A 13258-nucleotide genomic window follows, 5' to 3' on the forward strand; every position below is an offset into this window, starting at 1 on the left:
AGAGGGGCGAGGAGGGGGGTCTAGTACGGAAACGCTTGGTAAGCTGTGGCGGTGAGGGAGGGAGAGGGGGTATGATGGAGGATGGCCAACGAAACAGCGCGCGCAGAGAAAGAGGGGGGACGTGAGACAAGCGCGCACACCGACACAGACGCACGCACATGTACGCATATATACAAATGTACCGACGAATAAGAAGGATGCAGGATGGCAAGCATGGTGACCCCGTAGTGGGCGGGGCGGGGAGGGGGTTGGGAAAGATGAGGGGCATGGCGCGGGGATGGCGGGCAACGAACGTAGCACACCTGAAGAGAGAGCGGAATGCGAGCGCGGTTACGCACGTGCACGCCACAAGAGCTTCCGTCGTCACTCGCGAGGCGTCAGAACGTTGCGTGGGAACAGCCGCGGCTCCGCCTCATCATCCTCGCCTCGCTGCGCTCCAGTGTTGGCGCCGTCACGCTCCACTAGCACTGCCTTGCGCGCCGTCGTGATGCTTCCCACCGCGCAGGAGCGAACAACGACGCGATGTGGCACAGACGGCTTGCTGTTCTCTTTATCCGACCCATGCTTGAGGCCGATTTCCTCGCGGATAGCCCGGTCGCGACGGCGCTTCTCTGCAACGGCGGCCAGCGCGGTAGAGAAGTCCAGCCGCCGTCGCGACGCCACCGTGGTGGCTGCTGCTTCTGCTGCTGCTGCACTCGGCAAGGCTTCCGCCGACTCGGAATTCGCGGCGCTACCCTTGTCACTGAGACTTCGCTTGCACGGGCGTTGGCCATCGTCCGCTGCAGTCTCCGCGATGCGTCGATCAGCGTCGCCGCTGCTGCGCTGATTCCGGTAAGGCCCCTGCCGAAACGACGACGTGCCATCACGTGATGTCAGCGGCAGTGGGGGCACCACGGCTGCGGGTCTCGTCCTCGACAGAGGGACCGAGGATTGGCTCCCGGCGGTCGTCATGCGCCGAGGTGCAACCACGCTGTTGCTCGCGAGCGGAGCCACGTACCCGCTGGAGGCGGAGATGATAGGCTCGGTCGCCGTCGTGGATCCGCGCACACGTACCGGGCTGCGCTCCACATCGGCGCCTGACTTCATTGCCTCCCCTCGCGCAGGCGCCGCATACACGCCGTCGCCTCCCGTGTTCTCGTTTTCATCTTCCTCGTCCTCCTCGACTTCCTCGGCCACACCCCCGTCGCAAATCGGTGATGTCGGCGGCGAGGACGTAAGGCTGCTGCTGGTGCTTCCGTTGTCGCTGCCATCCTCGTCGCCTTCCACACCTTGTACATGACGCGGACCCCGACTGTAGGCGAAGACGTTGTCGCGGTTGTCCATGGTACGGATCAGCATCTGACGCAGGTTCAGGATCGACTGCTGCTGCTCCTCGATCTGCTCGATCATCCGCTCCATCTCGCCGGCCATGTTGCGCCGCTCCTCGCGCAGTGTCGCCTCTATCTCCCGCTTCTCCTTGCGTTGCTGCTCCACCTGCGCCTCGAGAGACCCTTTAGCTTCGTAGAGAAGATCAATCTGTTTGCCTTGGCGAAGCAGGTCGCTGAAGAGGGCCGTGCTTTTCGAGTAGGCAGCCTTCAGCAGGGAGTCGAGCTGCGAGACGTGGATGCTGTCCTGCTCCCCGCGTAGGCATGTCAAGTCCCTCACGAGGCTCTCCATCCCTGCCAGCTTCGTCTCGTGCCGCTCCACCAGCCGTTCATACTTGCGCTCGTGCTCTTTAATGAGCGCCTCGTACCGCATCTTGGCGGAACGCTCCAGCTTGGCCTCCTCCAGAGCCTTGTTCTGCATGTCCATCACACGGGTGCGACTCTCGGACATCTCCCGCTTCAGCTGCCGAATGAAGCGCTTGCTCTCCTCGTTGCGCGTGGACAGCGCGACAACCTCGATGATCTTGTCCTGCAGCGCCTGGTACGCGTCCGCGTGCTTCTCAGCCATATCCTCGTAAAGTGCGCGCTGGTGCTCGTACATCTTTTCGTACCGGTTGCGTTCCCGCTGCAGCGCCTCATACTCAGCGAGTGGCACCATCGGCTCAGAGGCCGCCGGGCTGCGGTCGTGGGTGCTGCGCCGCGGTGTGCTGCGAGCGAGCGAGGTGCTGTGCGACACACTGTTCGGGTGCGAGCCGTGCGACATACTCCTCCCTGCTGCCTTGGGATTAGGCGATTTACTAGCGGACGCTGAGCTGAAGTTCATCTTCGTGACAGACATGTTCGTGACATCGTGCAGCGCACGGTGGTGATGGTGGCTCGGGCGACTCTTGCCGCTGCTGCCCCCACCGGCGCTCTTCCGGTGGGAAGCCGAGAGAGAGCCAAGGTAGCTCACATCGTACTCGGTGACGTCGACGTGGGCGGCGCTGCTGGTCGGCATATGCTGCGGCGACAGCAGAGCCAAAGCAGATGGCGAGGCGTCAATGCACTGCGCCGTCACTCGATCAACCGTGTCCTCGAGAAAGATGGCAGCGTCATCGGTGGACGTGCCGAGTTGGCGGCGCACCGGTGTCGATGGCAGCGCCTCGTACACAGCCGTCGCTGTGCCGCTGCCGCTGCGGCATGACATCATTAAAATTTCACCTGAGATGCAGCGGAGTGCGCCCCTGCGCCGCACGCGCACATGCAGATGCAGCGCCACACCCCTCACCACACAGCAGCGGGGAGCGAGGGAGGAGGCGGAGCGGAACTAGGAAAAGCAGCAGCGCGGCGTCGATGGCAGCCGTAGGAAAACAAAGCAGGGAGGCGGGAAGACAGCACGTGCCGCCGCGAGTATGTGCCACTGTGTGTGCGCGCGTGGCCGTATCTCCCTCCTGCTCTGCCTGTGCGTGCGCCGAGAATGCAGCGAAGGGGGACAACAAAGAAGAACTGTTGGACCTGCAGCGGTCAACGAGAAGTATGCGCGAGAGAGATGCACGAGTGAGTTTGAGAGGGTGGTTTCCATGACACATGTCCCTTCCACGACGACATACGCGCCCGCACATGTCCACGCAGACATCGGCATGATGGCTTGAACGCGATGCCGGCAGGAGAAGGAGGTGGGTGGGTGGGGGTCGCAAAAGGTGTGCATCGCAGAAGCGGTGCAAGCGGAACGTACGCACCTGCAGCCCTATCCCAAGTCTCCGGCGCCCGCGTGCATGCCCCTTTCGTGTTTGTATCTGTGACTGTAGCTCTGCGCGTGCCAGTGCGAGGAAGCGCGCACCGTGTCGAGCGAGAGCGAGAGGAAGGGAGGGAGGGGAGGGGGGCGTGCAGCCCGCGAAAAAGGGGAAGGGCGGCGCGAGTGGTGGTGGTGGTGGTGGTGGACGTGTGGGCTGAAATCGACGAGTTGCTCACTCTTTGTGTTGCTGTTAATCGAGAGAGTGTGTAGACAGTTCTCACCCCGAGTCAAGCACGTGCAGAGTCGCGTTCAGGCACATGCGCAACGCGCGACATACATGCGGAGAGAAAGACCACCGGTGCAGTCCACCACAGAAACAACGCTATCATCATAATCACCACACAAGAAGGAGCAAGAGGCCAACCAGCGCAAGTGACATGATAAGAGAGAGACCGGCAGCGTCTTGCCTCACCCGTCCTTACCAGTTTGTCCACGTCGGATCCTTGGCGTACTCGGACATGTAGTGCAGCACCTTCTCCGTAATCTCGCGCTCGTCGTAGCGGTTTCCGAAGAAGTCGACGAAGCGGCCCTGTGGGTCGAAGAGGAAGATGGCAATGCTGTGGTCGATCAGGTAGTCCTCCTGCTCGGCGTCCTCTTCGGTGGGGATGGAGTAGTAGATGCGGTACGAGCGGCATGCGTCGTTCACCTGCTTCGGCGTGCCAACGAGCCCAATGAAGTCGGGGTGGAACACGGAGAGGTACTCGTCGATGGCCTCGAGCGAGTCACGGCGCGGGTCGCACGAGACAAACAACGGCGCAATGCGCTCCTGCGGGCGGGCAGCGCGGACAGCGTCGACGACGTGCGACATGCGGTTCAGCTCGACCGGGCAGATCTCCGGGCAGTGAGTGAAGCCGAAGTAAAAGAAGGCCCATGAGCCGAGGAATTCCGCCTGCGACACTGGCTCACCCTTCGTGTTCACCAGCACAAACGGCCCACCGAGCGCGGGGCGGCCACGCGTTTCGACGCTGACCCGCGCGCTGCCCTCCGCACCGAAGTAGCGCTTCTTGGCTTGGCGGCTTCCGTACCACAGCGTCGCGATGCAGAGAAGAGCAAAGCCTCCTATCATGCCGTACGTCTTCAACGCCTGCCAGTCTTTCTCGAGCTCCGCCGCCTCGGTCGCGTCGGGGTTGTTTGGGTTGACTGCGCCCTGCTGGCGGAAAGCGCGACGGCTGCACGTAAGCGGCGTTATCGTGATGTTCACAAGGGCGGCAGCTTCGGTGGCGGCCGAACCCATCGGAGAGCCGCGTCGCATGGCACCAAAATGGCATCGAAGGCGCAGTAGAGCGTCAGAGCGGTACGACTCCATCATCGACTCCCCACGGACGGCACACCGCAGAAGTGAGCGATGCATGCCTTTCCCTGCGCTCCGGCGTCGCGATCTGGATCAGCAACCCTCCCTCACCTTCCTTGTCGTGCACGTGTGCGTGCGTATACAGGTGAGGGTGGGCGTGCCGGCTTGCCCTCACCGCTGAGTTATCTCGCTCGGAGCTTTATGGCACCGCCGACTCTGCACCAGCCGTCCTTGCTGTACTGCTGTGTCTGCCTCCGCTGCTTTACTCGCACGCACCCCCAAAACGTTCGGTAGTGGAGATGGGAGTAGAGAAAAGAGTGAGAGGGGGAGAGGGGGCGGCAGATGACGAAGACGGCCCGTTCGGCAGCCGGTGAGGATTTAATGCTGCTTGAGGCCCACGTGATATGCGCGCGTGCACGGGCAAGAGGGTCCCGCGCAGCGGTGAGGTGAGGGACGAGACGGAGGGAGATACCCGGAAAGAGAGAGGGGAGGAGATGAAAACGGTGAACAGATGCAGAAGGCCTGCAGCATGGCGGCGGTCGGTGCCGGAAGGAGCGGCCCAGGCCAGCTGGGCCGCCGTTCGCTTGCTCTTGCCGAGTGGAGGCGTTTTGAGAAGGAGTTGACTAGTGGCAGGAAAACTCAGGATACAGAGCACCATCGCTTTTCGAGAGCAGCAACAATAGAGAAGAATCAGCGCAACGGCGCGTTCGTGCGCAGGGTCGCGCTCACTCAAGCGGATCGCCTGCACCCTCTGGAAATCGCGTAAAGCGAGAGCGGGAGACAGCAGGGGGTGAAATGGTAGACATAGGGAGGGTGGGGTAGGATGGCTTCAAGTGAGGCAGCGGGCGTCGCGCTTTTCACCAGATGCGCACGCAAGCAATGCTCAATCCAGGTCGATCTCCAGCGAACCAGTCGTTGCCTGAATCGTCGTCGAGGGACACGAGCCGACAAGGTCGTCATGGGAGTCTCGAGGAGACTCGACCGCACCATCAGAACCGCCTTCACCGCCCCGTGGCGCTGACGGCGCCGTTCGCGCTTCCGGCGCCTTCGAGTAGCGCACGCGGCTCTTCTCCGGCTGAACGCTTGCGCTGACAGGAGCAGCGGCGATGAGCAGCGCGGGCCCTCCCTCTTCTGCTGCCCTGGACGCTGGCTGTGCAGCGATCGCGTTGAGCCTGCCATGTCGATTGCGCACCAGCGTCGTGGGCCGACGCGCCACCCCTTGCTGCGTGAGTGCCTTCAGCTGCTTCGCTTCCAGAGCGCGGTGCTGCGCCTCGAGCACCTGCTTCGCCCGCTCAGCCGCCGACAGCTTTGGGGGCTCTGATGTGATGGTGTAGTATCTGTCATCTTCGTCGCTGCTGACGGCTGCACCGCGGTCGATGCCCTCGTCACCGACTCCGGCCCGGCTGTCGGTGGGTGGGGCTGCCTTCGGCGGCACCGCGCAGCCACCAATACTGCCCTCCTTGCTGTGCGGCGACGTGCGCTCAGTGCTGCGTGACACGCTGACTCGACCCGAGTATGGGTGGCCGCCGCCTGTGGTAGTGTGTTGGTGCCGTTGTGACGCAGAGTGACCGGCCGACGAGGGGCGTGGCTCCTCGCTGCTTTCGTCAAAGTCCTCCCATGGATCGCGCGGCGGCCCGCCGGCGAATGTGTCGCCCCCTGCCGCGCTCCCATGCTTTGGAGCCGGCTTGCGTGAGGCGACCTTGAGATGCTGGCCCGGCGCGAGGTACTGGGGTGGGTGATGCCGCTTCGCAATCACCGGGCGAGGCGCGTTGGGTGTCGAGGACATGATGAGCCGGCAGAGTCGTTCTCGCTCGAAAGGGTTGTTTTGATGGCGCGCACCAGATAGCGGGCGTGGATCACGTGCCTGTGCGTGCCGCTTGATCCTCAGCAATGCGCGCCGTGTATGTGCGTAGCTCCAATGGCCGCACTCGGAAAAGCATCCAGGAGGGATGCAGGGGGGATAAAGAGTAGGCGTTGAACTGACGACGTGGACCACCAACGTCGCGCTGCGCTCTTGTTGTTTGGTGGCAGTGTTGAAGTGCGATGCTGCACGGGCGTGTGTGTAGAGCAGATGCTCAGAGAGAGAGAGAGAGAGCCGGAGAAAAAGAAGTTCAGGTCATGAAGTGATCGGCACCACACGAGCACATACCTGTGCGCCCGAAATGTTGCGCATGCCGACGAGAGAGGACATCACGAAGGCGAGAGAGAGAGAGCGGGAGGTAACTACCATCTGCTAGCTGCAGGCGTAGGCGACTGCACACAAGAGGGTTCGATGGCCTTTTCACGTACGTCATCACGCGAGAGCCCCGAGCCCCTCAGCATGAGCACAAGAGGAGGATGGGGCAGCAGCAGAGCGTCGACATGCAAATAAAACATGAAGTATGAGGCGCCAGAAAAGCCTGCGCATGATGTGCACGGCCGCTGTCTGAGTAGTAGTCACCGTCATTAACACCGCTGCCGGTGAATATTGGCACATGTCACCGCCTACTCATCCTTCTGGCGTACCCTCGTAGCGTCTGCTGTGCAGGAGATTGCGCGCCTGGGCGACCATTTCCGGTGTCACCTCGGTCTTCGCCAGGCGCTCGACCCGCGCCGCTCGCGATTCATCGGAGACCAACTTGTTGTCCGCATTGATCATGAGTCCACTCGGCTCGTCGCGGTAACTGTATCCCCTCACGCCATCGTACACACCGCTCGGCGCGTCAGGCACGTACGTCGGCGTGAAGTCCCGTTGGTAGAAGCGCTGGCGGTTCAGCTCGATATTGTCAAGAATGTCGTTCGCACGCTTCGACTGCTGACGGCCAATAAACAAAACAAAACCACCGGCGCACATGGCCAGAGTGCCACGCCACTCGATCCACACCGTGCGCGCGACACCCCGTTCGCCGTACCGCGACAGCACCTCAGGGTTCTCGATGCCGAGCCACCACGCCTTTACGCGCGTGAACAGGCTTACGTGGTGCACCAGCCGCGGGTGCGTGAACTTCGGTGGCATCGTCGATCTCTCCCCTCTCTGTTTCTGGGCTGCTGTGCGTACACGAATATGTCGGGCTATCCGTACTGCAGTGTTGCGTGAAACATCGAGTGTGGACAACGAAGACACGGTGAAGCCGCAATGAGCACACACGATGTACATGACAAGAGAGGAGGAGAGAGAGACAATGACGTGAAGATAAGGAAGAAGGTTAAACACAGGCACGCACACACACGGGGACGAGAGGGGGGCACGTGCTGATGGGGCCCGTGGACAAGAGCCACAAGGCCCATGCATAAACCGGTAGCTGGATATGGGTGCGGGACGTCAAGAAGCACTTGGCAGCACGCGAGCGAGCGAGAGCTCGAAGAGTGTGCGTTCACCGCGCCGGATCCCTCGGAAGAAGTCACAAGCTGCATGTGACTCCCCCATGTCTTTTTGTGTCTCTCTCACCACACACACAGACATAGAGACAGACAGAGAGGCCAGCATGGGTGAGCGAGGGGACGCATACAGAGACGGACAAGACCGCTCCGCTTGCATACGCGCATGAAAGTACCGCACTCATTGTCGCCGTTGTGTGTAGCGCGTTGCATGTAGAGAGTCGACTCGATGCACGTGCCCGACGGTGAGGTGAGCTGAAGTGAGACTTCGAGTCATCAAAGGCGAGGAAATGTTGGTCAACAGGCGTCTTGTACTAAAAATAAGAGTGTCACCAGGAGGAAGAGCACAGCAGCAAGGCTACAAGCACACACGCACGCGTGCGTGAGCGATGTGCAAGAGACGAATACGCAAGGGCAACCCGCCATGTCCGCAGCGACAGCCAATACAGAAGGGCAAGTGCTTGAGCGGTGCCACAGCCTGCTTTAGCTGCTCCTTCTCTCCGCCTCTCTCTGGCTCGGACGTGTTCTTCGCCTTCCTGGTGTCGATGGGTGAGTGCGTGCACAGCGCTGCAGCGATGCTCACAGCCGTTCTCGCTTCATTGCCCCCCCCCCCCACACACACAACGAGAGGCAGGAGGAGGGGGGATCGCACGCAGGCCATAAAACGTGAACGACACAACAGCAAAAAGGGCCCCTCTACACACCCGGCAGCACCCACGGGTGCGGGGGGTGGGGTGGGGGAGGAGGATGCAAGCGAAAGGACGTGGGCTGCGCGGGTCCGCGGGTAGTACTGCCAAGACCGCACGAGGGAGCCAGTCGAAGAGATGATGGCGTAAACTGTTTAACGAACCGAAACCGAAAGGGACGCTGAAAAGAGGGAGAGGCACACGCCACACCGCCAGCTACACGACAGACACGCCGGCGCTTGGATTTACGGGTCTTGTCGCGTCTTCGAGTGTGTGTCGGCGCGAGGGAGGTGTAGAGGGGAGGGGTGGGGAGGACCAACAAAGGTGCAACACGGCTCGCCACCCTCGTCTCCGCGCATTCTCCGACTTCGCCGCCTACCTCGAATGCGGTGCTCTCACAACGCCCACTGCCTGCCAGCGTTTCTCCGGTTCTCTTTTCATTGGACTGCTGTCCTCTTTTCTGCTTTTATAGGTGCCGACCAGATGCATGGGCGGCACCACGGCAGACGCCGAGGCGGCAGCGGGAGTAGGGGGCGACGCCGAGGGCCGTGAGGCTCCGTTTTAGAATTGGATGCACGCACCACTCTCACCCTCCTCGATCCTTCATCCAGCACCATCACCGTCACGCTCACCCAATGCGCGAGTAGCTCCCTCGCTCCGGAAGCACCACCTCTTGCCCCCGTTGATCTTTCGCCATGTACAACCTCCCGGCTTTATAGCCTTCCCTCTTCGCCACCTCTCTCTGCGTTCTGCCGTCCTCATGCTTGATGGTGCACCTCCACCGGCACACACGAGTAACGCCTGGTGCATGGGATGAAGTCGCACGCTCGCGGATGCCGCACGCCGGGAGGGAGACGGAGCGACCCAAACGCACTCGGGTGAGTGAAGCGGCACACATCCGCCAGCTAAAACGGAAGGTGCAGTTGTTTTGATGTTCGTGCGCGCTCTTCCTTTCCTCTTTCGGGGGAGGCGTGGTGGTGACGGCGGATGCTTAGCGTTGGCGCTAAGCACGATGCGCCGCAGCGCGTGCGTGTGGATATGTGCTTGCGGCTGCTTTCCGCGAATGGTGCGCGCGGGGCGAAGATACGTTTGCACGCAGGCACGCACCCTCGCTGCCGGTGTCATTCACGGAAACGTTTTCGTTTTTTTTTTAGAGCTTGCTGGAAGTCGGCGCTAGAGTCTCCGTCTTCACGTTGCGGTCGCGGAAGGCCATGCACAGGTCCACCTCCTGGCGGCTGCCGAGGTAGACTGGCGTGCGCTGATGAAGACGAGTGATGGACTGCTCCAGGATACGGCCGTTGCTGCCCACCGCCTTCCCGCCTGCCTGCTCCACGATCATCGCCATCGGTGCGGCCTCGTACAGAAACCGCAGCTTTCCCTCCACCTGGTTTGCGTCCTTGGGGTAGCAGAATATACCGCCGTAGAGGAGCGTGCGGTGGATGTCGCCGACCATGGAGCCGATGTAGCGCGCACTGTAACGGGTTGTCTTGTTCATCTTGAGGTAGTTGATGTACTCCTTAAACCACGGTTCCCACTTGCCGTAATTGCCTTCGTTGACACTGTAGATGCTGCGCTTCTTCGGGATGCTGATGTGCGGGTGCGTCAGGATGAACTCGCCGATGTTGGGGTCCAGTGTGAAGCCGTCCACACCGTGTCCGCTCGTCAGCACGAGGTTCGTGGCACTGCCGTACACGGCGTACCCGGCAGAAACCATATCTGTTCCCTTAAGCATGCGGATCACGGCGTTGGCGTCTTCGACGCTGTTTATGTTAGCGTCCTTGGGCAGCCGCCACACACCCCAGATAGAGCCTACGGAGACGTTGGCATCAATGTTGCTGCTGCCGTCAAGAGGGTCGAAGAAGACAAGGTAGTCGCCACGGCGGCCGCTCTCGGCGATGATCATCTGCTCCTCCTCCTCGCTGCCGAGAACGCACACGCTGGTGGAGCTCAGCAGATACGCCTTGAACGCCATGTTCGAGATCACATCCAGCTTCGCCTGATGGTCGCCAGTCGCGTTCGCCGACTGCCCAGCAATGTAGCCCAACATACCCTTCATGCCGGCACGTCGGATGTTCTTCTCAATCACCTTGACCGAAGTCTGAATCGCCATCATCAAGAGCGTGAACTCGCCGCGACTGTGCGGCGGTTGGCTCTTGATGATGTACTGGGTGAGAGTAGTGGGGGTGGGGGTGCGCCTGACGTCCATGCTGAGCAAGAGTGCCGCGGCTGCGGTAGGAGACCTGAGGGTGGAATACGGAAAGGAGGGGTGACGGAGGCTGGAGTGTGTGTGTGTGTGTGAGGGGGGGGGGCAACACCAATAAAGTGATCGGTTCGAGACTGGCGTAGCGACAGGCGTGTGGACCAGAGCGTGAAAACAGGAGGCGGCGGTGGCCGCGATGGGAGGATGACAGAAGAAATCGGTGAAGAAGAGCACAGGGATGGTGGTGGTGGTGGTGGTAGATGTGCAACCACGAATAGGAGCCAACTACCAAGAGACAGAGGCGCACGCGCACACACGTATGTACGGTGCGTGGGCTATAGAGAGAGAGGGAGAGAGAATAAGACTGCGCGTGTGCGTCTGAGTGCAGAGGAGCGGTGAAGTCAGTGAGGGGGGAAGGGGTAAGGGGGAAGGGGGTGGAGTAGTTTGATGAGCGAAACAGGTACCTCCACAGGGCAGATGGTGTGTGTGTGTGTGCGTGCAAACGCCACGGCGGAGGCAGAAGCAGGAACGGCGACGGTGAGGGAGAGAAAGTGGCACAGAAGGATGCCCCGGAAGCCCTGAGGGGAGATAAGCCCACCAGATCAGCAGACAGCGACATGCATGAGTGCCTCGCAGCACGGGACGGCGATGCCGTACAACAGAGGCAGCGGCAGAAGGAGGCGGAGCGTGCGCACCTCCACCTCTTCGTTGTGATTGTCTACACTTCTTCGACCCACACGTCGGCCCCCTCTGGAGCCATCAGGTATGAACTGCGTTAGCAAAGGCGTGAGCGAGAGTGAGGGCAGCGGAGGCGTTGCTGTAAACGGTCAGAGACACAGACGGGCACGAGCTCACTTATGATGAGGAGCCGCCCGAGCAGCAATGTGCACAGATGCACGAGCGCAAGTGCCATGCTCATCGAGACAGGTCTGGGACTGGAATCGGGCGTCGTTCCTCCGCACCTTGCCGCTTTCCGCCTCTTCCACCTGCGGGGTGGACATAGGGAGACAGCGTGGATGCGTAACTCCTTACGTGATGCCCACTCCCCCGGTGCGATGTGCACCTCTTGACAGCCCTTCGCCTTCAACAGCTGTTCGACGCGGAGCACCCTGTCTTCAATGCCGTGCACGTCGACGACCAGCTGCTCGATGCGCCGCCACTCCGAATCGGCAATGCCCTGCAGAACGTCCCACTCGGACCCCTCGACGTCCCCCTTGACCGGAGCGATTGGCCCGCCTGTAGCGCGGCGACACATCGCAACGTCTGCCTTGCGGGACGTTGATCGCTCGAGGAGATCGGCGAAAGACACGCAGCCGCACTGCTCGCGCCTCCTCTGCGACGGAGACGCGAGGAAAATGATAAGGAGCAGTGCCAGCGCCGGCATAAGCAGGAGTCTGGCAATCCACTGCAGAGCAGGTGTCTCGAGCAACGAGCCCAGGATCAGGGTCGGTTGCGCAGGCAAGTTGCCCGAGGCGACGTTGCCGCGGGCCATCACCGACAGCTACGTGCAGCGAGGGGCGGCCTTCCACGCGCGGGTCAGCAAGGAACTGGGCGCCGGCCACGGATGCGGCCGACGCGCCAACTTGCGCCACCCGCACGCGCTGCCTGTAGCGTGCAGTATTCTCCTTTACCAGCGCACACAGGCGAAGAATCGGCTCGGCTGCCAGGACGACGGCCTGTGGATTCACTTCTAGCACCAAAATGCTACAGAGACCAACCTTAAAGTCCATATCGATCACCAAGGGACTGCCGGTGGCAGGAACGTTGACGCCGTGACGCCTGTAGAACGTATCCTTGAAGATCTCTCGCGCTACCGTCGCCGTTCTCCAGGCTCCGCAGACGGCCTTGTACTCCACCGGCCTCGCGCAGCCGGAGGCAGCGGTGAGCTTGCTGGGTGCGTTTCGTGAGTCGGCGCGTGTGCAAGACCCACCGGTGAACCTACAGGGAGAGAGCGGCGTACGCCCGCAGGCAGTCAGTTGGCAGCATGAGCACCATAGCGCTGTGGCAGTACCGCGCGCGCAACTATGTGTGGTGGTGGTGGGGTGTAAATGAGCGTGGTGCTGCCGCGCTGCGGTGTTGGCAGCTGCAGGCGTTGAGGAGCGCAGATGTGCGTGTGCCTGTGTTTGTGGGAGGGGGGGGGCAGCGGTGCAAGAGTGCGCGCGTGAGGGACGTAAGAAGCGGGGAGGTCGAGACATCTCTCGCACGCTCTCTCGGCGAGAGCCCGACCGCATCTCCTCCTCGGCCTCCAGCTGTTGAAAGGCCACACTCTCCGCCTCCTTCTCGCACATGTGCCTTCGCTCTTGCGCGCCCCTGCTGGGATAACGGACGAAGCGCAGCGTCGACGCCGCTGCGACTGGGCAAGTGTCATAGGGCCGTCTGCAGTGCTCCTGCCGTTCGACTCGTGTCGTTCTTCTACATCGGAGAGGGCGCCCCTACCCACACGCACACGTACAGAGAGCAGTGGCGTCGGTGGTATCCGTAGGAGACAAACCCTGTTTGGCTTTTGGTGCTGAGTGGTTGCGAAGGTGCCGGTAATGTGTGGGTGTGAACAATGAGGCGCCGAAAGAAGAGAGGAAGAGAGGGAGA

The 13258-nt window shown here is 61.6% G+C and overlaps 6 protein-coding genes across 6 annotated transcripts; all 6 read right to left on the reverse strand.

Annotated features, from left to right (window-relative positions):
* Positions 1–363: 363 nt before the first annotated feature.
* Positions 364–2553, reverse strand: LDBPK_041130 (hypothetical protein, conserved; the record flags this gene model as incomplete). The annotated part of the gene is made up of 1 exon (XM_003858127.1): positions 364–2553. One exon carries the CDS (start codon positions 2551–2553, stop codon positions 364–366), a length of 2190 nt encoding a protein of 729 aa, XP_003858175.1.
* A 1003-nt stretch (positions 2554–3556) lies between these two features.
* LDBPK_041140 (cytochrome c oxidase assembly factor, putative) lies at positions 3557–4489 on the reverse strand (the record flags this gene model as incomplete). Its single annotated transcript, XM_003858128.1, has 1 exon — positions 3557–4489. One exon carries the CDS (start codon positions 4487–4489, stop codon positions 3557–3559), a length of 933 nt encoding a protein of 310 aa, XP_003858176.1.
* An 823-nt stretch (positions 4490–5312) lies between these two features.
* On the reverse strand, positions 5313–6215 carry LDBPK_041150 (hypothetical protein; the record flags this gene model as incomplete). Its single annotated transcript, XM_003858129.1, has 1 exon — positions 5313–6215. The coding sequence occupies one exon, from the start codon at positions 6213–6215 to the stop codon at positions 5313–5315; it is 903 nt and encodes a 300-aa protein (XP_003858177.1).
* Positions 6216–6917: 702 nt separating this feature from the next.
* Positions 6918–7424, reverse strand: LDBPK_041160 (hypothetical protein, conserved; the record flags this gene model as incomplete). Its single annotated transcript, XM_003858130.1, has 1 exon — positions 6918–7424. The coding sequence occupies one exon, from the start codon at positions 7422–7424 to the stop codon at positions 6918–6920; it is 507 nt and encodes a 168-aa protein (XP_003858178.1).
* A 2198-nt stretch (positions 7425–9622) lies between these two features.
* LDBPK_041170 (fructose-1,6-bisphosphatase, cytosolic, putative) lies at positions 9623–10678 on the reverse strand (the record flags this gene model as incomplete). The annotated part of the gene is made up of 1 exon (XM_003858131.1): positions 9623–10678. One exon carries the CDS (start codon positions 10676–10678, stop codon positions 9623–9625), a length of 1056 nt encoding a protein of 351 aa, XP_003858179.1.
* Positions 10679–12644: 1966 nt separating this feature from the next.
* Positions 12645–13040, reverse strand: LDBPK_041180 (hypothetical protein; the record flags this gene model as incomplete). The annotated part of the gene is made up of 1 exon (XM_003858132.1): positions 12645–13040. The coding sequence occupies one exon, from the start codon at positions 13038–13040 to the stop codon at positions 12645–12647; it is 396 nt and encodes a 131-aa protein (XP_003858180.1).
* Between the last annotated feature and the right edge of the window lie 218 nt (positions 13041–13258).

The sequence above is a fragment of the Leishmania donovani genome, chromosome 4 (assembly GCF_000227135.1).
Source record: "Leishmania donovani BPK282A1 complete genome, chromosome 4".
Classification (NCBI taxonomy): domain Eukaryota; phylum Euglenozoa; class Kinetoplastea; order Trypanosomatida; family Trypanosomatidae; genus Leishmania; species Leishmania donovani.